The sequence below is a fragment of the Pelobates fuscus genome, chromosome 1, assembly GCF_036172605.1.
Source record: "Pelobates fuscus isolate aPelFus1 chromosome 1, aPelFus1.pri, whole genome shotgun sequence".
Lineage (NCBI taxonomy): Eukaryota > Metazoa > Chordata > Amphibia > Anura > Pelobatidae > Pelobates > Pelobates fuscus.
In genome coordinates this window covers 424886702-424910988 of record NC_086317.1, presented here as the reverse complement: position 1 = coordinate 424910988, position 24287 = coordinate 424886702, and the positions used below count along the sequence as shown (strand labels likewise).

General features: G+C 37.7%; 2 protein-coding genes across 2 annotated transcripts in view; both read left to right on the top strand.

Annotated features, from left to right (window-relative positions):
• LOC134570875 (serine/threonine-protein kinase Nek5-like) overlaps nt 1-24287 on the top strand; it is an 89336-nt gene that overhangs the window by 8300 nt on the left and 56749 nt on the right. The window lies entirely within an intron of this gene.
• The window catches only part of NEK5 (NIMA related kinase 5), a 37217-nt gene that overhangs the window by 8325 nt on the left and 4605 nt on the right, over nt 1-24287 (top strand). Inside the window, exons 3-17 of the mRNA XM_063428857.1 lie at nt 2739-2835; nt 5618-5715; nt 6925-7008; nt 7104-7174; nt 8266-8352; nt 10703-10757; nt 12011-12211; nt 12306-12402; nt 12663-12787; nt 15950-16131; nt 16464-16530; nt 17709-17837; nt 20411-20515; nt 20659-20739; nt 22870-22938. Coding sequence (XP_063284927.1) covers nt 2739-2835; nt 5618-5715; nt 6925-7008; nt 7104-7174; nt 8266-8352; nt 10703-10757; nt 12011-12211; nt 12306-12402; nt 12663-12787; nt 15950-16131; nt 16464-16530; nt 17709-17837; nt 20411-20515; nt 20659-20739; nt 22870-22938 — 1548 coding nt within the window. The remainder of the gene's footprint in view (nt 1-2738; nt 2836-5617; nt 5716-6924; nt 7009-7103; nt 7175-8265; nt 8353-10702; nt 10758-12010; nt 12212-12305; nt 12403-12662; nt 12788-15949; nt 16132-16463; nt 16531-17708; nt 17838-20410; nt 20516-20658; nt 20740-22869; nt 22939-24287) is intronic.

The window sequence follows — 24287 nt, the reverse complement described above, 5'->3', positions numbered from 1 at the left end:
ATACAAACACTGACACACATACATATACACAGACACACACTGACACACATGCGGACACACAGACATACATACAGACAGACACACATATAGACACACATGCAGATGCACATACACAGAATGACACTCAAACAGATATAAACAGTGACACACATACAGATACATAGGGGCACACACTGACACACATGCAGATACACGTGCATAAAAACAGATACACATACAGACAAACAGATACACAGAGAGACATACAGATACATATACAGACACATGCAGACAAACAAATGCACATTCAGATACACATAAAGATACGCATGCAGATACACAGACACACTTAATGACAAACATTCAGATACACAGAATGACATGCATACAGATGTAAACAGTGACACACATACAGATACATAGGGGCACACACTGACACACATGCAAACAGATACATATACAGACAAGCAGATACCCATGCAGACAAAGAGAGAAACATAAATACCCACATGCAGTCAAACAGATACACTGACAGAGAGATACACATACAGACCCACAGTCAGACAAAGAGATACACATACAGACAATAGATACACATACAGAGCCACATGCAGACAAACTGATACACAAACACACACAGACATACAGACACACAGAGACAGATACAAACACACACACACATACAGACATACTAATACAGACATTCTCACACACACATGCAAACTGTTAAAAAAAAAAATTGTCATCCTCCTGTTTCCTACCTTTTTAGGGTCCAGTGGTTGCCTCATGCTGATGGGAGTCACAGCTCCCACTCTGACTTCCTCCTCTCCTCCCCGGCGGTCTCCTCCCGCGCGGCTCTCTATTAGCTGGGAGGAAGTGACAGCTTCCTCCCAGCTCTGACATCATCACTGGGGCCCAGTAGAGCTCTTAAAGAGCCACAGCGCTGACCGGGCCCCAGGAAATCCATTGCATTCGGGCCACCTGATGGGCTCCTTCAATGAGGCCCTGGCGGTTGTTCCGCACGGCCGTGGCTGCATTACAATGCTGACGGACACCCTGGTCGCAGGGGTCGAAAGGGCGGCCGGGCTCCCTGGAGTGACCCCTGCAACCGCGGTAATTCCGCCACTGATCCAGTGTAATCCAGGCACAACCAGTGTACACAAGACATTGGAGGGAAAGAAACAGAAATAAGGATGAGATTTATCTAAGAGGGTTATTCGCTAAACACTGGATTTTGTCCAGATGGACAAAATCAGGTGAAAATTACCGAATTCCAACCACATTGGCAATACTCATATTTACTGAAGTCAAATACGATCAAAATTTGGTCGGTCCCAGCAAATTTACCCAGGATGAGGTCATGAGGAAGAGGCAAGGAAGATAGCAATATCCAAGTTCCTCCATGTTTTGAAATCACAGCTCTATGGCAAGAACAAGATCCAATCCATCAATACATCAACACATATTCCCTACCTGTCATCAGGTATCTAGATGGAATAATAGCCTTGCCAAGAGAAGAGTTGGTCACCATAGATTTCAAAACCTGGAAACTACTCACTATAAATGGAGGATTCCACCACAAATCAAGCACCCAGAGACTGTACACCAGCCGAAAGGAAGAAGGTCTGGGCCTGATGAGTGTCAAGGTCACAGTCCTAGATGAAACACAGAGCATCCACAAGTACATCACAAAGATGAACTACTAAGGGAATGCCCGAGACAACAACAGATAGAGGATGCAGAATAGGAGGAGGTTCCCTGACAAGATAAACCTCTCCGTGGGGTGTACCAATGGCAGATAGTGGATGTGGTTCATATTACAAAATCCATTCGGTGGTTGGAAAAGGCAGCACTGAAAGACAGCACTGAGAAACAAGTCCTATCAGCACAGGAACAGGCATTCAGCACCAGATCAAAAGAAATAGGTGTCTACCGCACAAGGCTATACCCAAAGTGCAGACTGTGCAAAAGAGGCCTCTGAGACAATCCAGCACATAGTAGCCGAGTGCAAGATATTTGCAGGGACAGTGTACACTGAGATGTTAACCAAGTTGCTGTGATTGTGTACCAAAATATCTGCACTTAATATGGGCTGGACCTGGCTAAGTCCAGATGGGAGATACCACAAATAGTAGATACTGTGGAACTTTTAGATCCAGACAGACAAGCAAGTACTGGCTAAGCAACCAGACATTGTGGTGCTGAATAAGAAACAGAAGACTGCAGTGGTAGGGGATGTGACAATACCCAGTGATTATAACATCAGGTAGAAGGAACATGAGAAGGTGGACAAATACCAAGAGCTAAAAGAGATGCCAGAAAGGATGTGGAAAGTGAAGGCAGTAGCAGTCACAGTTGTGATAGGAGCACTCAGAGCTGTGACCTCCAAGTTGGGGAATTGTTTTCAGCAGATTCCAGGTGTCCAGAAGAGAGCAGTTATAGGAACAGCTAAAATACTGCGCAGAACCCTCAGACTTCAAGGCCTCTGGCAGAGAACCCAATAATGAGGATTACACAAAGCAATATACCAACCAGGAAGGGTAAGAAAAAAAATAAAATTAAAAATAACATTTATAGATATCTTTAATTGTCCAATACTACTAGCCAGGCTGGAGACTCATTGGGTAGGATTTTTTACTTGACAGGGCCACCATTAATGACTTTTTCTTACATTGATATGAATTAGTTTTTTTCTGTATTTCTCATTAGCGGGTGTAAACTGATTTGTTTCTTTTATTTTCTTCCAATTCCTGCTTTAGATGCCACTGAAAGAAAAGGAAGCGTCACACAAGGAAGTCACTCTATTGTCTAAGATGAAGCATCCAAACATTGTAACGTTCTTTACTTCAATTGAAGGTATTGTTTACATTTAAAGTAGAAATGTGGTACAATGAATGGCGAGAGTTGTGGAGATTCAGCCCTCTGAAGCAACGAGGGCAGCATTAATGGGAAACAGTGTTAAGCACCTAGAGACTTGGTACCCTTGGTTAGGTTTTATGGCAAAAATAGGTGCCCAGGAGGGAGAGACCCCTGGGGTTTGATTCGAGGTTAGGAAATTGACACGTGCATTCAAATTTTCCTTATATATATATTCTCATTTCATTTTACCTCTACTCTGTTAGTTATCGCTGTTATTTTTTATACACAATGCAAGGTCAATTTAATGACTTTATATGGATCTTTTGATTCAGCTTCATTACCTGAAATGTATTATGAGAAGTACCTATACATGTATGGTGGGGAGTGTTGGGTCCCTAACTAACTGTAAGTTTGTTGGAATTTTTATGTCCGATAAGGGATGAGGCGATTAGGGAGGGGAAGAAAAGAAAAAGAAAGAAGAAGACTATCGAGACTGATTTTGTTCTTTTTTTTCAGTTTTTGTCTTACATGAACCATTAAAATTTTTTGAAATAAAGTTAAAATGTCACATATCAGACAGTTCCTCCGGACACACACTTACCTCCACAGCACCTCCGTGTCCAAAGTGAGGTCATCGCACAATGATGCACCATGCCAGCAGATGCATGCTTTGGCATTCATTCTTTAGTGGTTATGCATAGAGATTAAACAAATTTGCATTGTATGCCACGACTGTGCCAAGGCAGCCAGACATAAAATGTAAATTAAAAAACAATTTAACTTGTTTGAATTAAAAAATAGAAGAACCCGTAGCTAACTTTCATGGATTTGCAAACAAATTCTACTCTAATTTGAATTATTCAAATTAAATGATAATAAGTTTGAGTAGAATTGATTTGTGCAGTGGAGATGGATAGTAAGACATTCTTATTGACAATAAAGCATATGGGTGGCCAGAAGGTTGATCCCCTGTTGTTGTCAAACTACCAATTTACACTCCTTGCCCCCTGTGTAGGTCTCTCTAGGCATGTTTGTGTGCGTTTTGGTTTGCTTTTTATGTTTTTGAAGAAAATCCTTGTTTACACCTAGTTATCACTAGAGCAAAATTAGTTATTCTCCTCCTGTTTACAGTTTACAAAATTGTATATATATATATATATATATTTTTTTTTTTAGTATTGTTGAGATGGTAATATTCACTATGGGTACACTCTACCGGTATGTGCTGTTTCAGGTGATAGATTTATTTATTTTAAAGCAAAAAAACAAACAAAACACTCTAAAGCTGGATGCAAGAGAATAGTGAGAACAGAAAATTTTAATAAATATGTATATGTTAAGGGAGATTGGAATAAGTATTTCCATGTATATATCTTGTATAAATGGCTCGCCGTAAGATACTTCTATTTTATCCAAAAATATTAATACGCTCCCTGACATTCTTTACAAAAACAAAATAAAAAAAAATAAAAACTACCAATTCTGTGTTACTTTGCCAATATTTCAAAACCTGGGGATTTATCTGTAGGCCATTTGTGGTACATACAGCAATGGTTAACCTTGGTACTAGAGATGTTTGTGATCTTTCCCCATGATGCTCAGTCTGTCTGTAGCTTCTCATTTCCTGGAGCATCTTGTTTTAATTTGGAGCATTATATTTACATATATATATTATATCCAGCCAGGTTTATGTGTTTTCGAAAAATGCAGAAAGCCAAGGTAATTAATGACCATTTTCCACACTTGCACACTGCACCCTTCATTTGCATTTCATTCTTTAAAATAATTAAAGGAACACTCCAAGCTCCTAAGTCAGTTTGAATAGAAAAGTGCACTCTCACAGCTGTGAGGGTATTCTTCATCAATCACTTTAAGTACCTTCTCATAACAGTAGTGAGGCTTCTCACAGAGAAGCATTGAAACCAAGCATTCTGTTGACGTAGAGTGGCAATTGCTGCACATACGCTGTAGTCCTCCAGTGCTTCTTTATGAGAAGTGTTGGACTGGCTCAGGAGATCTTCACTAGTGTGGATTAACTGGGGGAGGTGTTACAACAAGGAGATCGTCTTGCTGCTGGAGGAGAGGTAAATAACCTAAAATCTAAAATAACAATGGAACACTCCGGGGTAGATATTCATGTACGTGTAAGTGTTCCTTTGAATAGAATGCCTGATAGGTCAGAGATTGGCTGGACAGTTTAAATTCTTCCATGTTAAAAGCACAAGTGTAAAGTGTTGCAAAGTTGGAGACATTCATTGCTTAAGTATCTTTCTTTTATTAATATTATCATCATTGTAACTTGTTTAATACATATTGGTTATTGACGTCTTAGGGGACACCCACATTTTGTATTAAGGGACATACCAAGCACTATAACCAATTCATGCTAATTGGCTCCAAAGTTCTTGTCAGTTTGCTGGCCTCATGAGAAGCAGGAGTTCGGCCTGATTAGCCATACAAATAATGAGAAAATTAAAGGTGATAAATCCATCCTGAAGTATCCAGCTAATTTGGTCAAATCGTACCCCAGTCATATTTCCTTCAGGATTTATTAAACTCCAAAATAGTCTATAGAGCCAACAATACATAATCGGTTTATTTTTTAAAGACATAATTTTAGTGAATTAAAACACCGAATTAAATGTTTTAAAACATTTTGCAATATTTTTGAATTCTCTGCAATTTGTTGGTTTAAGAATAAACTCCAATATGTCAAAATGTGTACATTACATAATAAACACAGCTTATGTACTACAGGCTGTTTTATTATATTTTCCAGAAAGGAATAAACTTTACATTGTCATGGAATATTGTGATGGTGGAGATCTGATGCACAGAATAAACAGACAACGACGGGTTCTATTTGATGAAGATCAGGTAGACAATATGCAATATTCTAAAAAACAATAGTTAGCATTTCATTATACAGTTTATATATTGTACAATGAGCTGGAGTTTCCTTATTTTTTTTATTTTTGCAGTCTCGCTATTTCACATAATGTTTACAAGTCATGGTCAGCTCATCACTGCTCCCCTTTTAGCAAATAATATCCCAAATTAGATCATCACTGGTCAAAATGTAAGAGAGTGCAAATTCTAGGAATGGAACCTGGTTCTTCTTGTATTATGGAAATGCCTTGTTTCACTGCCATCATTTTGTCAATGCCTACTAGTGCCCCCAGCCCTCCAATGAAGGTTCAGTGCCTTGGTCCCATATATTCAAGCTCCAGAGATCTCCAAGACGTATTAGAGACCTGAATAAGTTTAGATCTGAATTGGTCTTTGTTGAGTATGAGGCTTGGCCAGGCATTGCTCAGGGAAAAATGTTGCCAGGTCAGTCTGATGGCTGACAAAATGTCACTTTGGACTAAGAATTTCTTTATTTGTCAATTACTACTGTGGATCTAAAGGTGGAGGTCTCCTACCGGCCAGTCCATAAAGATATGTTTTACCCTTGACCCAGAATGTTAGGCATTGGGACTAGATACATTTCCAGATGCTGGTGAATACCTCAGTCCCAGCTTCATTCTAAACAAGGTCATCAAAATCTTTCATCCTTTCATCTGAGCTCGAAATGTAAGTACCATTCAGTTGGGTATCAATAAAATCTATGGCCCAGGATGTACTTGGAAACTAGCTACAAGATAAATGTACCTTTTATGGTAAAATCCCTTTTTTATTATTATTATATTATTATAATCCTTTTGTTTTCATCTGTACCAAAGCCTCGTAGATATCTAGTTTTCCATCTCTGGATGTTATTCAATTACTGCTTGTAATAATACCACAACTCCATCAAAGCCTGTACAATCAATCCATGCTACTATTATCCTTATCTAGGTTTATGCAACAGTTGAACAATCAATTACTTGGTTCTGATATTGTGTCAATGTGAATGTTTCTGTTCGAATAGAATGTCATTCCATGGGTTCAAATTAACTGGCAGGAGAGCTGGAAACAATGTCTACTATACGCCAACAGATATACAACGGAAATGAAGCTATAATGTCTTGATATTGGCTATTGTAACATGATGTATTGTTGAGAACAACACAAGCTCTTAAAGTTTTGGAATTTTTGTTATAGATCCTAAGCTGGTTTGTGCAGATCTCCTTGGGTTTGAAGCATATTCATGATCGGAAAGTCCTACACAGAGACATTAAAGCACAGGTACAAGTCATATTACTCCAAATTAATTAATTAAAGCAGAATAATCGATAACCCACGACAATAAGTTATTTTCTGTGTTTTTACTTCCTTAACAGAACATCTTTCTCTCCAGTAATGGGACAGTGGCCAAGCTGGGTGACTTCGGTATAGCGAGAGTGCTAAACAAGTAAGTAAACATGTTTTAGTACTTTATTTATACACATATAATGCTATATAGTGTGATCTATGTCCTAATAATAAATATCATCACATAACACAGATGAGATACTTTGTCAGCATTAATTTATCCACATCTGTTTCAACATTCACTTTCTCTGAGTTACCTGTAATGTTTTTTTAGGTTTTTCCAATCATGAGAAAGTTTATCTTTGTAGAACAGATTCAAGGTGGGAACATGTGATGTGTTTCCATACCGATCCTCAAACCAGGCTTGAGAATGGTTCATTTGAGAGTGGACACATTGCTTAAATGACAATAAATTGCCTTTGACACTGCTCAGTCTGCACCGTATATTATCTAAGAGGAGTTTGTGTGCCATGGATTGTGTGGCTCTGGTGTTTCTTCCACTGAGCTGGTTTCTTTATGGACTGCTCACTTCATGTCCTGTTACAACACTTCTGTTGTGTTAAGGCTCAGACATTAATGAATAGGGTCTAGGCAACACCAAAAATAAGCTATTGTTGTTTTCGAAGTAGTTCTTTCATAAATAGGATCAGTGTATAGTTGTGTATAGTTCACTTTTAGAATCTTATGATAGACTGTAGAATCTATTGTCAGATTGTCAATGGCGGCAAATCATGACTTTCTTCTCACCATAATTAATAGTTGACAGGCTCTCCTATTTATTTAAGGCATTTTTCCCCACACAAGCATAACATTTCTTGCACTTTTGAATTGCTGGATTGTCTTCTGAGATAAGATTGTGTCAGAAAACTTGCCTTAACCCCTTAAGGACCAAACTTCTGGAATAAAAGGGAATCATGACATGTCACACATATCATGTGTCCTTAAGGGGTTAAAGGAAGCTCCCACTCTTGCTTAGGATCTCTTGTTAGCTTTCCCGAGTTAAACCCTGAAGTTCATGGCTAGCTCATTGGCTAATGTCAGATGAGTTTTCATATATATATATGAAAACTCATCTGACATCGGCCAATGAGCTAGCCATGAACTGCAGGGTTTAACTCGGGAGAGCTAAATATTGAGAATATAATATTTATGTGTATTTCCTAACATTCTGTGTTTTATTTTGTTTTCAAGCACAATGGAATTGGCTCGTACTCGTGTAGGAACACCATATTATCTATCTCCTGAAATCTGTGACAATCTACCTTACAATAACAAGACGTAGATCACCGTAGTTTTTTTTTTTTTATTATTATCTACAGGTGACAACACTGCATTATTGCGTTTTATACCATTGTCTATTTTTTAACTTCAATATATTGTAAAAATTATCTCTTTTTCTGTCCACTGGTAATTAAATCTTTATTTAAGTTTTTCATATTTAAATAACTAAAGGTATCAGTTCCTAACAACACAGCAAAAGTAAAGCAAATAATGTGTAATTCATATTAATACATTACTAATATGCACTAAAGATGTCTTAAAGAAAAGTTCGATTTTGAAAACATAGCTATTGTATTAAATTGTATATATATTAATTATACTTTGTTAAATGGTTTTAGGTGTCTGCTTCTCTCTAAAACTTTTAAATATGCCAGTGAACCCAATGATGGTAGGCTTTTTAGGGACCAATCAACTATTGTGTTCTATATTTCTCATTGCCATATAAAACTATGGTATATAGTAGATAGATCCGTAACTCACATCCCATCTGGCATTTCCCCCCCCTGTTTGCAGGATTATAGCCCACCTCCCCAAGCACTAGACAACCATTAGTGAAGGAGAGAACAACAACCTTTGTTAAAAACAGCACATCTAATTATATACACCCACAGTCTAATTTACATACAATAGGATTACAGTGGTATCCAATGGCAGTATGGATTTGGGATAGTAACCAATTACAGTGCATATCCCAAGCCAACCAATAACAGTATGGACTCGGGGTAGCAACCAATCACGCTACAAAACTTACAACCAGTGTGAATGGAGCCCTGTAATTACCAGGAATGGTGGGGACAGACAATATCAAGGGCTGAGGACCACATGGGGGATTTAAAGGAGGGGCAGGGCAGCCACTTGGAACTGATCTGGAAGTGTCCCTGGAACAATGGGACAAAGCCTTACTGGGAAAACAATAAGACAGGAAAAGGGGGTAGGGGGAAAGGCACATACAACCTGGACAATCAATACATTTAACCCCTTACGGACCAAACTTCTGGAATAAAAGGGAATCATGACATGTCACACATGTCATGTGTCCTTAAGGGGTTAATTTGATACATAGGACCAAATCATATGGGGAAACATTTAGGCACTGACACCAACACAACATAAAACAGCAGACCATCGGTCTCTCAGGAATTTGCAGGCTTCGCCACAACCTAAACGTAATTCTAACCCTAAACGTAACTCACAGATTAACAACACAACCTAAACATAACCTTACCTGATTTGTAGCCCAGCTTGAGCACAGGGCTCTGTTGATAAAACACACAAAAACACTAGCCTTCCTCCAGAAAATATGCCAGATGATGGGTGACCTTTGCTGGTTAGATAGGTCACTTTTAGTGGGCCAGGGAGGGTAATTGATTTAGGAATTAAAAAGATTTGGCACTTATTTACATACTTTGAAATAAAGAATTATTTGTCTGGTAAACAAATTATTGAACAAAACAAAATAGAATTTTTAGTTACTCAGAAGACTTCAAAGAGGATATCTCGTTCTCTACATTTTTTTTTATTGTTTTGAAACCTTTATCAAAGAAGCTCCCTTGATTAAGTGGGAAACTAAAATAAAAAAAGAAAACTTAAAATCCAAGAATGGAGATTAAGTAAAATATTGGTAAAACACAATATCCACTGTATAAATCTGATAAGACTATACTATAAACTAATATAAGGGTGGTATATGGTTCCTTCCAAATGAAATAAGATAAATAAAACCCATTCTGATCAATGTTGGAAATGCAACAATGGTAAAGGCACCCACTATCATATATGGTGGGAATTAGACAATCTCAAATTAAAACTTAATGCACTTTTAAAAACAATATTTTAACAGGATCTCTGCTTGACACCCCAGCTCCTCCTCTTTCATATTGGTATGACTAAATGGGAAAAAAACATTATTACATCTATTGGTACACATTTGGCTTGCATTTAAAACCTGTGTAGCCAGAAATCGCAAACAACAATGGCATTTAGAATGGTCTGAAATAATAACTTTGTCCCCTGGTTTTTGGAAATAATAGAACCAAAGAGTGATTTTTATTTATAGCTTAGTATGCATCAATAGTCTAAGACTCCTTGCTCTGCTTCCCTCGCGTCAGGTATAAATGTTCAATGAAAGTATTACGGTAATTTTATTTATATATTCTTTTTTTTCGTGCATTCAAAACACTCTGAAATTAAAATCCTATTAAAGATGTATTGATTAAAAAAAAAAAAATTGGCACTGCGGAATCCAATGCAGAAGGTATCCATACAATACCCATACAAAATTTGAAATGCATGACTGGATCTAATATTGCCAATTTTTAAATATATTAATATTTTTCTTCTTTTCCAGGGATATCTGGTCTTTAGGATGTGTACTATATGAATTGTGCGCACTAAAGCATCCCGTAAGTATCTAATTTACATCTAGCTATAAACACAATACATAGCTAGGACAATCATAATGTGTGAATTATTAATAATGTCTATTTATAATATATACTGTTAGAGTGTGTTAAAATAATTGCATCTATGCAAGATCTATTTTATATTAGCATGTTAGCATCTTTCATTTAGAAACACATACGTATATGCGTACATGCAATAGTCATTTCAGACATGCAAAATAAAACACAAAAAAAATTACAAATTCATTGAATCTCCCTAAAATCTTCCATCCATGTATCCCTCTCTCTCCTGCTTACCTGTGCCCGTTTTTAAGTCGAGCAATGCATCCATTAGTTTTTTTTCATGAATAAAACCCTCTTGCTTGGGCCGTTTGCTTTTGTATTGAGCTGCTGTACAACTTTCAGTTGACGGCTGAACCTTCTGTATCTCATAAATTCCTGGTAAATATAAAGCTGTGTTTTATTTCTTTTAAATATATCATCTATTTTTTCACACTGGTGTGATATTTTTCAAAATGGGAGTCAAGTGGCAAGAAGTTCTTTCATGTGTTACTTGGTTGAATTAGAAATAAACTCAGTTGATTTTTAGCTTCATCTTAATCAAGAAATATAGGCAACTGGGAGGTGGAATTTGATGGATTTGTGTCATTTCCACCATGTGTAAATATCTCTGTAGTTATTAAAGTTTAATTATTTTTACATATTAATTAATGTTACACTAAGAACACAAATTCAACTTTAATGCATTTGATAGGTTCATGCCTCATTAATATGCTGTATTTTTTGTCATGCTCAAATCTTTATGGTTCTTGCATAAAAATAAATGTTTTGCAGAATGTTGCGCTACAAGCCTGCCTTTTTAGCCACACCCCCTCCCTCCAGAGAAAGACTTCCTTATCAAAGATATGCACACATCATATAGTAAGAAAGTGTGTAGTAAGTATATAGCTACCTGACTGTACTTTCTCTGACTGCAATCAGGCTGTGATTTACAAGCAGCTTGCTCAGTGCATACATTTGAGAAGGAAGAGTCTCTGGCATGAGCATTCTGCAAATCATTTGTTTGTGTGCAAAAGCTATAAAGATTTGAGTGTGCAAAGAAATATAGCATATTAAAGAGGCCCCAATCCATCAAATGCATTAAAGTTGTATTGGTGCCCAGAGTGTCCCTTTAAATATTCATGACAATTGCCGTAAACTGTCTTGTTTATGACTAATTTTGTAACCACCCAGTTTCCTGCTTTATCCTAAAGTTTGAAGCACAGAGCTTACATCAACTGGTGATAAAGATCTGCAGAGGTCGTTTTGAACCAATTTCTTCAAAATATTCCTATGATTTGAGGGGCCTGATAGCTCAGCTTTTCAAGATATCTCCACGGGATAGACCGTCTATAAATTCAATATTAAAGAAGCCATTACTTGAAAAGATGATAAAAAGATTTTTGAGTCCAGAGGTGAGTGTGTTCCACTAGTGTCCGTAAATAATTTCATTGGAATTTTGGGAGAAAGTAATAAAATACATTATTGCTTTTTTTTTTGCTTTTTTAGCTAATTCAGGAGGAATTCAGTCACACAGTATTACACAAAAAGAAAGCATTCCCTTCAAAGCACCCCAGAAGTACTCCATCACCTAAACAGCCACCAGGTAATACACTATGATACTGTTCCACAGTACTATTCTATACTGTAGATATTCCATATTCAGCAAGAAATCTGTAGATTTATTAATGGTTACTGAATTTAAGCGCATTCATTATGTTCAATAAATGTTATAGTGAAATTGGACGTAAATCAAGGGACATTTGAGTCTTATTGTGTTAAGCTGTAGAGCTGTAACTTAGTTGGTGAAAGGGGTTAGTGAATAAACTCTATCATGAATGTGATCATTTTCTTAATTTGTTCAAGTTGCAAAAGTGGAAAGGCTGAAAATCCAACCTCAGAGACCTCAGTTAGTGACACCCCCAAGGAGAGAGGCCTTGCCTAGAAAGAATGAGTCTAAGCCCATTTCGAATGCCCAGCACATGGCAAAGGTAAGTAATCATAGAAGGATGAACATGTACGAACCTGAACATGTAAACCCAATAAAGCATGCTTCTAGAAAAAAAATACATTACACTTTACACAGTGCATTGTAGTGGTGATGGTGCCATGAGTGTCCTCCCCTCCCAATGTAAATAGGCAAAGCGTTAAAGAGACACTATAGTCATCAGAACAACTACGGTATTATCATTCCCTACAGGCTTTTTGCAGTAATCTGTTTTTTTTCAGAGAAAAGGCAGTGTTTACATTATAGTCCAGGGACACCCCCAATGGCCACTCCTCAGATGGCTACTAGAGGTGCTTCCTGGGGCACTGCCATTCGGTGTCTCCACCCTCTGCATGGATACACTGCACTTTCCTCATAGAGTTGTATTGAATCAATGCTTCTCTATGAGGAGATGCTGATTATCCAGGGCTGTTTGGCTGGTGCTGGCTTTGCCCCTGATCTGCCTCCTTGACAATATCAGCCAATCCAATGATTTCCTATGGGAAAGCATTGTGATTGGCTCAGATTATCACTTCTGATTATGTCAGCCAAGCAGTCAGATCAAGAGCAGAGCCAGCAGCAGCAGACTGGAAAAAAGGAAACATTTTATTTAAATTTAGGGGAGCAGAGTGGGGCTAGATGGTGTTTTTAACGTAGAGTCAGGGATACATGTTTGTGTTCCTGACCATATAGTTTTCGTTTAAGTGCGCTGTACATTTGCCTTCTTACCTGTGGTTCGTAAGGCATTGCACCCTCCCTCTTTTGCAGCCTCCTCTCAGCCAGAAGCTCTCTGCCCTAAGCTAAGCTCAGCACTGAGTGAATTGCTTTGATAATGTGTTCAATTGAATGTAGTTTTTTAAAGTTAAAAGGACACACTAGGCAAGGTAACCATTTCATCTCATCGAGCAAGCACCCCTTACTGCTTGGGCTAATGTGTGAGCATTAGCCCGAACAGCAGAGAGGGGCCAGGCTTCATCCAGTGTTAAACCTTTTCAAAAATGTTTTAAAGTGGATCTGTCATGGAGCAACCTTATATTTTTATTGTTCCCTTGATTCTCCTAACTGTCCCCACATGATGTTTTTTTTTTTTTTTTTTTGTTAATTTCGCCCGTGTGTACCTTTTTTTTTGGTCATTCTTAATTGTGGAGCCGTATATCTTTCCAAACGAAAGTCATATTCAGGATCCTGATGATGACATATAGTCTCTGCCTTCATGGGCCCTTTCCCACCCTGATATGAAAGTCCTGCGCATACCCCAACACATCCTTTTAATTTTGGAGTGAAAGCACTTACATTTGTTATGGAACCAATGCAAACCACTCGGCACCCAGAAGCAAAGGCATGTGCGATACTCAGGGAAGGACAGCAGATGGATCCTGAAATTATAGATAAGGGATGTAACAATCAAGTGATTATTATAAGAAAATAGGACTAGTGTAGCTTGCCTTAAACTCCACCAAGTTTTGTGAAGTGGAGGACAAATACTTAAGGGAAAGTAGTCCCTCCACTGTCTTATTTGTATTGAGAAATAGATGAGAATGGAAGAAAAAAAAGAACAGATTCGGATAGAGGAAGAGAAGATGAATTGAAAGAGGAAAGGTAAGTTTGGGGTGAAGAGAGAATATTCTTATCGTCGGCATGCATCTGAGTTCCAGCAGGAGGGGTAGGCTCTTGCGGTCGATTATTAAGTTGTTGCCAGAAAGCTTGGCAGACCTCGTCAAACCTTTTCTTGAAGGCCTCACTCCAAGTTTGGCCCTCCAGGCTCATCTGACCTCGCTGGGACTTAAACTCGACAGCCATTTTAGGTGCTCCACGCTGTTGGTGGATCAATGAGATTTGAGGCAGCTGCTGTAGGTAAGTGAGTGATCCCAGTGGGGACCTGGATACCTCTACCAGTCCAAAGATGGGTGACGGGGCTGTAAGCACCAGTGTGCTATGAGACCCCGATCCAGGGCCAACAGCCGCTTCTCCCAAGCGGCGACCCCACCGTCCAGGCGTAATAAGTTGCAGGAATCAAGATTTGTTATACATGAGTAGCTGAGGTTCTACGACAGCATTGATTTATTAAGTTATTGCTGTATTTTAGCTCGGTTCAGCAGGAGCTTTTACAAACTGCGTCCGGCCATGTTGGGTGCCAGGCCCCATCCCGAAAGTTTCACAAATGTTTGCACTCAATAACTCTATCCCTGTCAGATTGTGTATGGTAATTCTTCCCAAGCAAAAACACACACCCTGACCCAAAAAGACACACACAAAATACTGATCCAGACACACATACAAACACTAACCCAAGCAGACACACACACAGACCCAAGCACATACACAGTGATCCAAGAAGTCACACACACATAAACTACTGATACACACACACACTGACCTAAGAAGACACACACAGGCAGCTATGCAAGTGCTTCCTAGCGCCCGGTGCCATTACCTGCGGTACACAATTAGAATGTGTCCCACATAGAGGGGCGATTCTTATTGGTGCTCCCCCCTTCCCCCCTTAAGAAGCGCCTTAGGCAGCCAACTAATCGGCCTATAGGCCACGCCGGCCCTGGTCAGATATCTCATTGAAAATAGAAGCTTTACCCACTGATTAAAAATTATATCCCTGAATATTATGTTTTTGCAAGTATTTATCCAGTTGCTGTTTAAGCATCTGTACAGACTCTGATAAAACAACCTCTTCAGGCACAGCATCCCACATCCTTATTGTTCTTACTGTAAATATGAAATGTGACTGTTGGTTCTATTGGTTTCCATGGTGACACCCTTACTTTTAGTACTTTAACCAGCTTTTTAGAACAGAGCACAAGGCGTGTCGCTAACTGACAGGAATCCTAGTGTTGGCAGACTTGACTATTATTTAACAGGTATCACATTTTTAACTACCAAGACATTAATTCCAAGTTATTAACAGTATGCAATGTTATCCATTTACAGGTGGATGTAGAATAGTATATACTTGATGAAAGAAGGGAGAGTCCATAGTAGCTGACCTTTGCTGGTCTACATGCTGCTTTGGCTTGATAAGACTGGTGAACGGCAGGAGGATAAAAGTCCCTTTGAGATAAATTGTTTGTGGCATTAGGTAATTCCAGCTGTTATTTGTAATCTTTAAAACACTGCTTGTTTTATTTGTGTTCATTTTGTCACGGCGGTTCAGTACTGGGAGCGTAAATTGGATGTAGCAGAAAAACCAGCTGCCGCCAGGATACACGGAAATTACGGCCATTATTATGCTCAACTGCAGAACATACAAAAGCAGCCGCAGGGATTGAAGCCACAGATTAATCAGCGACTCGAGGAATATTATAGACAAAAACAAATCCAAGTTCAAGATCACTTGTAAGTAATGCATTTACAACATTAAGAAATTAATTCTACGTATTTCTGGCCTGTTCTATGAAGCTACTCTTACAAGTCACCATAGATTATTATATTTACATTATCACAGCAAGGCGCGTCCCTGGATCTAAACATTTTTTCCCAATGTTCTCCTAAATCGTGGGCAGTGTGGGCGTATTCTCCGCAGGAAGCCATATCACGTATATGAACTTATACACAGTAGCTAGATTGTCCTAAATTCTGAAATTCATTGAAAAAAAAACCCAGTATGATTTAGTTAATTTGTCATATAATTATATTAACTAATTTGTGAAACGTTTGAGAAATTACAGGCCAGCAGAATATTTACAGAGACGATATGAAGCCCAGCAATATAAGATAAAGGTTGAGAAGCAGTTGGTGAGTATATGATTATATTTTGATTCTGCTTTAGCTGAAACTAAATATATCTTATGTACAAAAATTAAATAGGAGTCGTTAAACCCTTAATCCCAAAGCGGCCAATGTAGCATTGGCATATTTTCTGAAATTGGTCAGTAGCTTTCATTGTCCTCCTTTTTGTTTCAGGAGTACAATATCATTAAGAATGTGCCTTTTTTCAATAATATTAGTAATTTTTCGCATTCTTTAAATTAAATCATTGGTAAAATCATTGTGGATAAAAGAGAAAGGAATACAAAAAATGTCAGAAAGGCAGGTTATCTTGGCACATAACAGAAATGGACAAAAAAAAGTCACCAGTTTATAAAGGTGGAGTAATAGTTTCATACACAAGAAAATGTTGCATGCACATCAACTTGGAGCAAATGTGAAAACGAATGCCACGATTTTTATACATGACCCCCACTGAGTTTTGTTATTCAATGCTGTCTCATAAGACACCATATCTCTAGATAATTACATATATGTCACCCATACAAAACAATGGTATACAAAACCAAAAACAAATATGCTGTTCAAAAAGCTGAAGTTGAAGTCCAAAACTAGAAATTGATAACTTCCTTTCCCAAAGAAAAAAAATGTTAAGCGGGTTAATCACTGCAGCATTGGAGAAACCGAAATTGGAGTTTGTAAGGAGGATCCATGTGGCCACGCTCCAATACTTGACCAGAGTATCTCTGCCAAAGCATCTCTCCTTTTCCTGCTGTGCCTTCAGTGATATATGGCAACCCACCCAAACATCAGTTGAAACCTGATGAACGATGAAAACTGAAATATTTGAACTTTAATCACATACAGGAGGCTCTTGCAGTGTCTAGCAAGCTATTAACATAGCAGGGGATAAGAAAATCTTAATTAAACAGAACTTGCAATAAAGAAAGCCTAAATAGGGCTCTCTTTACAGGAAGTGTTTATGGAAGGCTGTGCAAGTCACATGCAGGGAGGTGTGACTAGGGTTCATAAACAAAGGGATTTAACTCCTAAATGGCAGAGGATTAAGCAGTGAGGCTGCAGGGGCATGTTCTATACACCAAAACTGCTTCATTAAGCTAAAGTTGTTCAGGTGACTATAGTGTCCCTTTAATTGCACCTATATGCTATTTGTTATTATTCTTTTCTTTATAATTCATGTATAGGGCCTACGACCATCCTCTGCAGATCACTTTTATAAACCAATGCAAGTTCCAAGAGAACTTCAGCCAGAATTACAACATGTGAACAGAGCTCCACAAAACCAACACCAACACGATAAAAATGAAGAGCAGGTATTTCAAACCACTAGATGTGAATTATTATATAATGAGTACATTTGATTGGTGCTATTTTAGAATAGTGGTGGACGGGGCTTTTAAAAGCTTTTTGAAGATGAAGCTTTTTGAGAGGAGTCACAACAACCAAATGGAATGATATACTATTTCAGGTTAGGTACTGAGTATAGAAATAGAATACAACATATTTTTGTTTGCAGACTATTTTCTTACCTTGATTCCCCAATGTACCAGTGATTGAGGGATATATAAGAGTGGGTGGGGGCTAAATAACGTTACTATCAATGAATATCTATTAAGTTAAATGTGCAGTGATTTCATAAACCATATTAGGAGTTACTTACTGAAACAGAATTTTACTGAAATGAAAACTGAATTGCAAAATTTCTGAAGGATTCTTCCAAATAGGCCATTTTGGCCTCATTTTTTCAGATCATGTTTAAATTCACTGTTCAGAAAATACATGCAACTCTGACATGCTTGGAACCCTAATTCACAACCTACCTACGATGCCAGGAACAAGAGTCACCTCAGTAAATAATGCTGACACGTGAATGAATGATGCTCTGCTTAATGTGATGCCACTAAACAGTCGTCATGGCAAATAACCAGCATTCTTTAATTTTCCAGTTCAAGTGTTAAATATTCTAATGATGTTTATTCTCTAAATTGGTAATTGGGGAGAATTGACCAGAGAATTCCGAACTGCACACTCTTTACAGTACATTCGTCATGGCCTATAATATGCAACTCACTTTTCGGTTCTTTTCATTTTTATTTAGTGAATAGCATACACATATGTGTATATTACATTTATCTCACCCATAACTGCAGTGTGCCCTGGAAATAGCAGGCCAATTAATTCTGCACAGATCTCCCACATTCCAGACGGGTACATCGGCCTTTGTAAATTTGGATTGCAGGTGTTAAAATAGTCAACTAACCAAAATATTACAGAGGAGCACATAAACTAAGTTTGTGCACTCATATGTTATGTTTTGGTGAGTTGTTTTTGCCCTGGGGAACCCAGGTATGCTTTGATTACAGTATATCTATATGTGTGCCCTCCAATTGTAGTAAAATAGTCAACTAAGACTGAACAATGTTTATTTGTTTATAATGCTCAGAGGGGCTAATGGATATAGCTTCGTTATTGCAATCTTGATATATATATATAAGATTATAAATATTTTAAAGAAACCATTTATTAATCTGTTTCAGTTGTGATTCATATGCTTAAAAACATAATTTTGTTTATAATTATGGTGATACCCAAGATTGGATCTAATGCATATCCTCAAAATATGTGTGCGATTCGACTGTTATGTAACCTAGGCAGAGATACAAAGTACTCCTGAATGGAGAAAGAGTGCTATAATATCCACGTTTAGCTTATATTGTATCAATGCTTCCTGTTTGCCTGACAGATGTACCTGAAACAGCTTGAGCTCATTCGACAGCAATATTGTAATGAAGTCAAAGAAAATAAAGAGAGAGCAGGGGTTAACCAGGTACTCCCACTTATACATTGAGCTGTAATACAGAAATCCCTAATAGCCAAAATGAGGTTGTCATAGCTAAAGCACTCAAAGGTTTTGTAATGCAGCAATGCTACTCCTACTTGTCTGGGGTCCACTCTGTTCAATCTTATCAGCATTCTGCTACCTCATGAGCCCAGCCTTGTCAGCATTCTCATCAGTCTATATGTCATCCAGTCTTATCAGTATTCTACTAAGCCTATACCATCAGCCCAGCCTTGTCAGCATTCTGATCAGACTATATGTCATCCAGTCGTATCAGTATTCTGCTATGCCCATGTCATCAGCCTAACCTTGTCAGCATTGTGTTCAGCCTGCCAGCTCTGCTCAGCCATCTTGGAATCCATTCTGTTCTTCTCCATACCGTGTACACAGTCTTCCTCACAGGACTATGGAACCTGCCATTGCTACATTGTAGCACTTCCTGCTTCTGTCTCACACATCTGTGAGACCTCTATGATATTTAGGTCAACTGACACCAAAACCAAGAGTGCAATGCTACCTGCCACCCTTGAAAAGTCTTGTATTTTCTCTCAGAAGTATCTGTTGCTGCTGAGAATTTCCCCAGAATGTTCTATCATAGATCCCTGCCTCAGTCACTCCAAAGCCAGACAAGGCTACGCCCGTATAATCCAATATTTTTCTCACTCTGTCTAAACCCAGTCATCATTTGTCACCTGTACCATGCATTAGTGTTTACTCACACTTATACGGTTTCATCTTAGTTTGTCTTAAAAAGTCACATTTGTGTGAATTGAACAAGGCTATTTGACTTTACTCCTATGCGGTTACCGTAGCTGCTCCAAGTGTCCATGTATGTTCTTGCCGTGCAAGCCGTGGTTCAGCCAAACCAGACCAAACTCCTACTTCATCAACTCTATATAAATGATCCAACTGGCTGGCCATACTTCCAGTACATGTTCAGGTTAGATAGGCCAGTGGGTTCTTACCTGACATTATTTGTGTTTGTATGTCATTTTCCTATAAATGTTATTATTTCATTATTTTTATAATGATTATTTTTATTTTGAGCAGGAGATTCCTAGAGTGATCGAAGCAACATATCTGGTAAAGCCAAAGAACAATGGAAGAGGCCCAACTCCTGGTGAAAAGCCTGATGGTGCACAGCCCATGGAGGTAGTGATCTAGACATGAATGGGATTCCACTCTTGTGGTTTCATGTTCCATGTAGCATGTTCTGTGAATCATGTATATTTTTCTGAATGCAGAATATGAGATTTAAAAAAAAAACACTAAATCTCATGTTCTTTGTATCTCAGGACATAGAAAAGTATTTGATTCAAATATCTGTGCAAAACAGACGTGAAAGAAAAGCTCTGGAGGAAAAGTATAACATCAAGGTAGATCATACAGGAAGCATGTGCTTTACTCATTATCACATCTGCACAAGAGAAATTACTTTAAAACGCATGTCACGTCTGTAAATATATGGCTGTTTTTTAAGTTTAATCTATGCATTGTGCTAGAAAATTCACCAGGAAATGTAGATATCAAATTATATACTTACCAAAATATAGCATCTTCTGTCTAAGTGGGACTGCATATGAGTCCACCTCCAGCATTGCCAACCAGCCTGGTAGAGTTTGTTTAAAGTACAATTTACAGAGTAGGAGATTTAAACTTAAACCAAAGTAAGTTATCATCTGATTGAAAATGAAACCAATTTTTTTCATGTTGGCTGTTTCAGTCACAGCCAGTGGGGGTGTGTGGTTAGGACTGCATGGACAGACACAAAGTGATTTAACTCCTAAATGGCAGAACATTGAGCAGTGAGATCGCAGGGGCATTATCTTTACACCAAAACTACTTCATTAAGCTTAACTTATTTTGAAACCTGTAGTGTCCCTTTAATTTAAAATAGTTGCAACTGTATATATGCTATCAATTAGTGTAGCACAATGTTTAGATCACATACTGTGCTATATACAGTAGCACACTGTTTGAATGACTAATGCAGAATAATGTTAAAATTGAAATAAAGCATTGCTAAAACCATAGAATCTGATATAGGCCTCAATGGTAAGTTTTTGGATAAACTTCATATATTAAAATGGAAAAAATATATACACCAAATATTTAATATCTATATATTAAAATATTAATATAATTTAGAAAATATTAAAGGAACACTATAGTCACCTAAATTACTTTAGCTAAATAAAGCAGTTTTAGTGTATAGATCATTCCTATGCAATTTCACTGCTCAATTCACTGTCATTTAGGAGTTAAATCACTTTGTTTCTGTTTATGCAGCCCTAGCCACACCTCCCCTGGCTATGATTGACAGAGCCTGCATGAAAAAAAAAACTGGTTTCACTTTCAAACAGATGTAATTTACCTTAAATAATTGTATCTCAATCTCTAAATTGAACTTTAATCACATACAGGAGGCTCTTGCAGGGTCTAGCAAGCTATTAACATAGCAGGGGATAAGAAAATCTTAATTAAACAGAACTTGCAATAAAGAAACCCTAAATAGGGCTCTCTTTACAGGAAGTGTTTATGGAAGGCTGTGCAAGTCACATGCAGGGAGGTGTGACTAGGGTTCATAAACAAAGGGATTTAACTCCTAAATGGCAGAGGATTGAGCAGTGAGGCTGCAGGGGCATGTTCTATACACCAAAACTGATTCATTAAGCTAATGTTGTTCAGGTGACTATAGTGTCCCTTTAAATCATATTAAAAGCTTAAAACATTATTACATAGAAGAATACTATTGTAACAGAACCAGACTTTTATGTGTACATCAAAACACAGGAAATTTATTTTTTACAGTTAGTTCCATCGTGGTTGGATGGAATTAAAAACTTAAATAGTTTCTCTTGATCTATAAATGTCATTTTATTCTCCTAACACAAGTACCACCATGAATCTCAGCCAGCATTTGGCTCAGCATAGGCAGCCTGAGAATCATAGGCGTTACCATTTAAAAGGTGAGTGAGCTATTCTTTGAGGACAAAGTAATCTTTCAAAATCATAATTTGGGTAAACTCAGAATTGATCCAAAACAGCACTGTAATGTCTGCTGCTAAAAATTGTCTCCAAAAAGTCACAAAAATTAGAAAAGTTAATCCAAGTCAATGGAATCTCTAATATGGTATATGTAAATGTTCTTGTTTCAGTTTAATTTTTATAAATGATTTAATTTACTATTCACGGACTATGTAAAGAATTGTTTTCTGAGCAATGTCCTTGTATATCAGGTGAATCAGTGGTGTTTATCATACATTAAGAGGGACTGCAGTGTGGGCCATTTGGAAATTGTCTTGCTGAGTTCAGAGATTGTTGTGTTTAGTGAACTGCCTTCAAATTGTAATTTCAAAACTGCTAAAAATTACCCAGAGCAATTTTGTTTGAACGTGTTACTCCAAGTTTGTACCTTGTATGATGAAATATTGCATACATTATCAAACAATCAAAAGCTGTAAATTCTCTTCCAAATACTAAATATAATGTATGCTATTTTTTAGGGAGGAGTAAAGTTTGAAATTGATTTCCATGAACCTATCAAAGAGGAAAGTACCAAAGAACACGAAGAGGTAGGACAACTCTGGGTGTGCACAGGTATATGTATTTATGTAAGAGGGGTTTGGTTACAGACATTTGCAGACTGTCACAGGTATCTCTCTGGGTCTGCTTTTCTGCGTCCACACCTTGCCATGTCTGAAAACTGACAAGACTTGGAATAAATGTGTTCTCTAATTTTAAAGGGACACTATATTCACCACAACAACTACAGCTTAATGTAGTTGTTCTGGTGAGTATAATAGTTCCCTTCAGGCTTTTTTCATGCAAACACTGCATTTTTAGTGAAAATTCAGTGTTTACATTGCCTGTAGGGACACCTCCAAGTGGCCGCTCCTCAGATGGCCACTGGAGGTGCTTCCTGGCTCAGGGCTGCATAGCCAGAAGCCCTGCCGTTCAGCGTCTACATGCTCTGCATGGAGATGCTGAATTTTCCTCATAGAGATGCATTGATTCAATGCATCTTTATGAAGAGGTCCTGATTGGCCAAAACAGCATTTGGCCCGCCCGGTGCCGATTTTAGCCAATCCAATGCTTTCCCTATGTGAAAGCATTGGATTGGCTAGAAATCGGCCATTTTGATGATGTCACAATGGGGGCGGAGCCAGTTTTATAGGGGGGCTGAGGGAGGCAAGCCACCTAAATTGTGGGTTAAACACTATAGGGTCAGGAATACATGTTTGTGTTCCTATCCCTACAGTGTTCCTTTAACTCCACACAAACAAACTTGGAATATACAACACCACAGGATTTTTTCAACGTAATGTTTCTTTAACCCCTTAAGGACACATGACATGTCTGACACGTCATGATTCCTTTTTATTCCAGAAGTTTGGTCCTTAAGGGGTTAAACTACTGCTTCTGTCCTTCTTGTAGGACTTTCTCAATACAATCCATTAAGAAGAAAAAAAATACAACTAAAATGTGTTATTGTCTTATATTTAATAATATGAATGACGGTAGAGAATGGATATTCAGATTCTACACTAAATAACAGATTATAGTGATTAACAATGTGGAGAAACCATTTGGAAATGCTGATTTTAAAATGTTAAAATGTGTAATTCACTGTACTCTTATTTAAAATGTATAACGTATGAAATACAATAAGACAGATCAAGGTGTATTATAAGCTATCGAATAACTCAGGATACATGCATCACATCAGTGACTGTATTAAAAATCAGTTTTTTTTTAAAATTTTCCAGAAGAAGCAACAACTGACGTGGGAAAATGTTTTGTTTGATAGAAGAATTTGACTGTAATTACAACTATAACATTATTTTTGCTAAAATTTCCAAATTTTCTGTTTTGCAAATCATGATATTTTTATTTTTCTGTCTGCAGAAATCATGTGAAATGC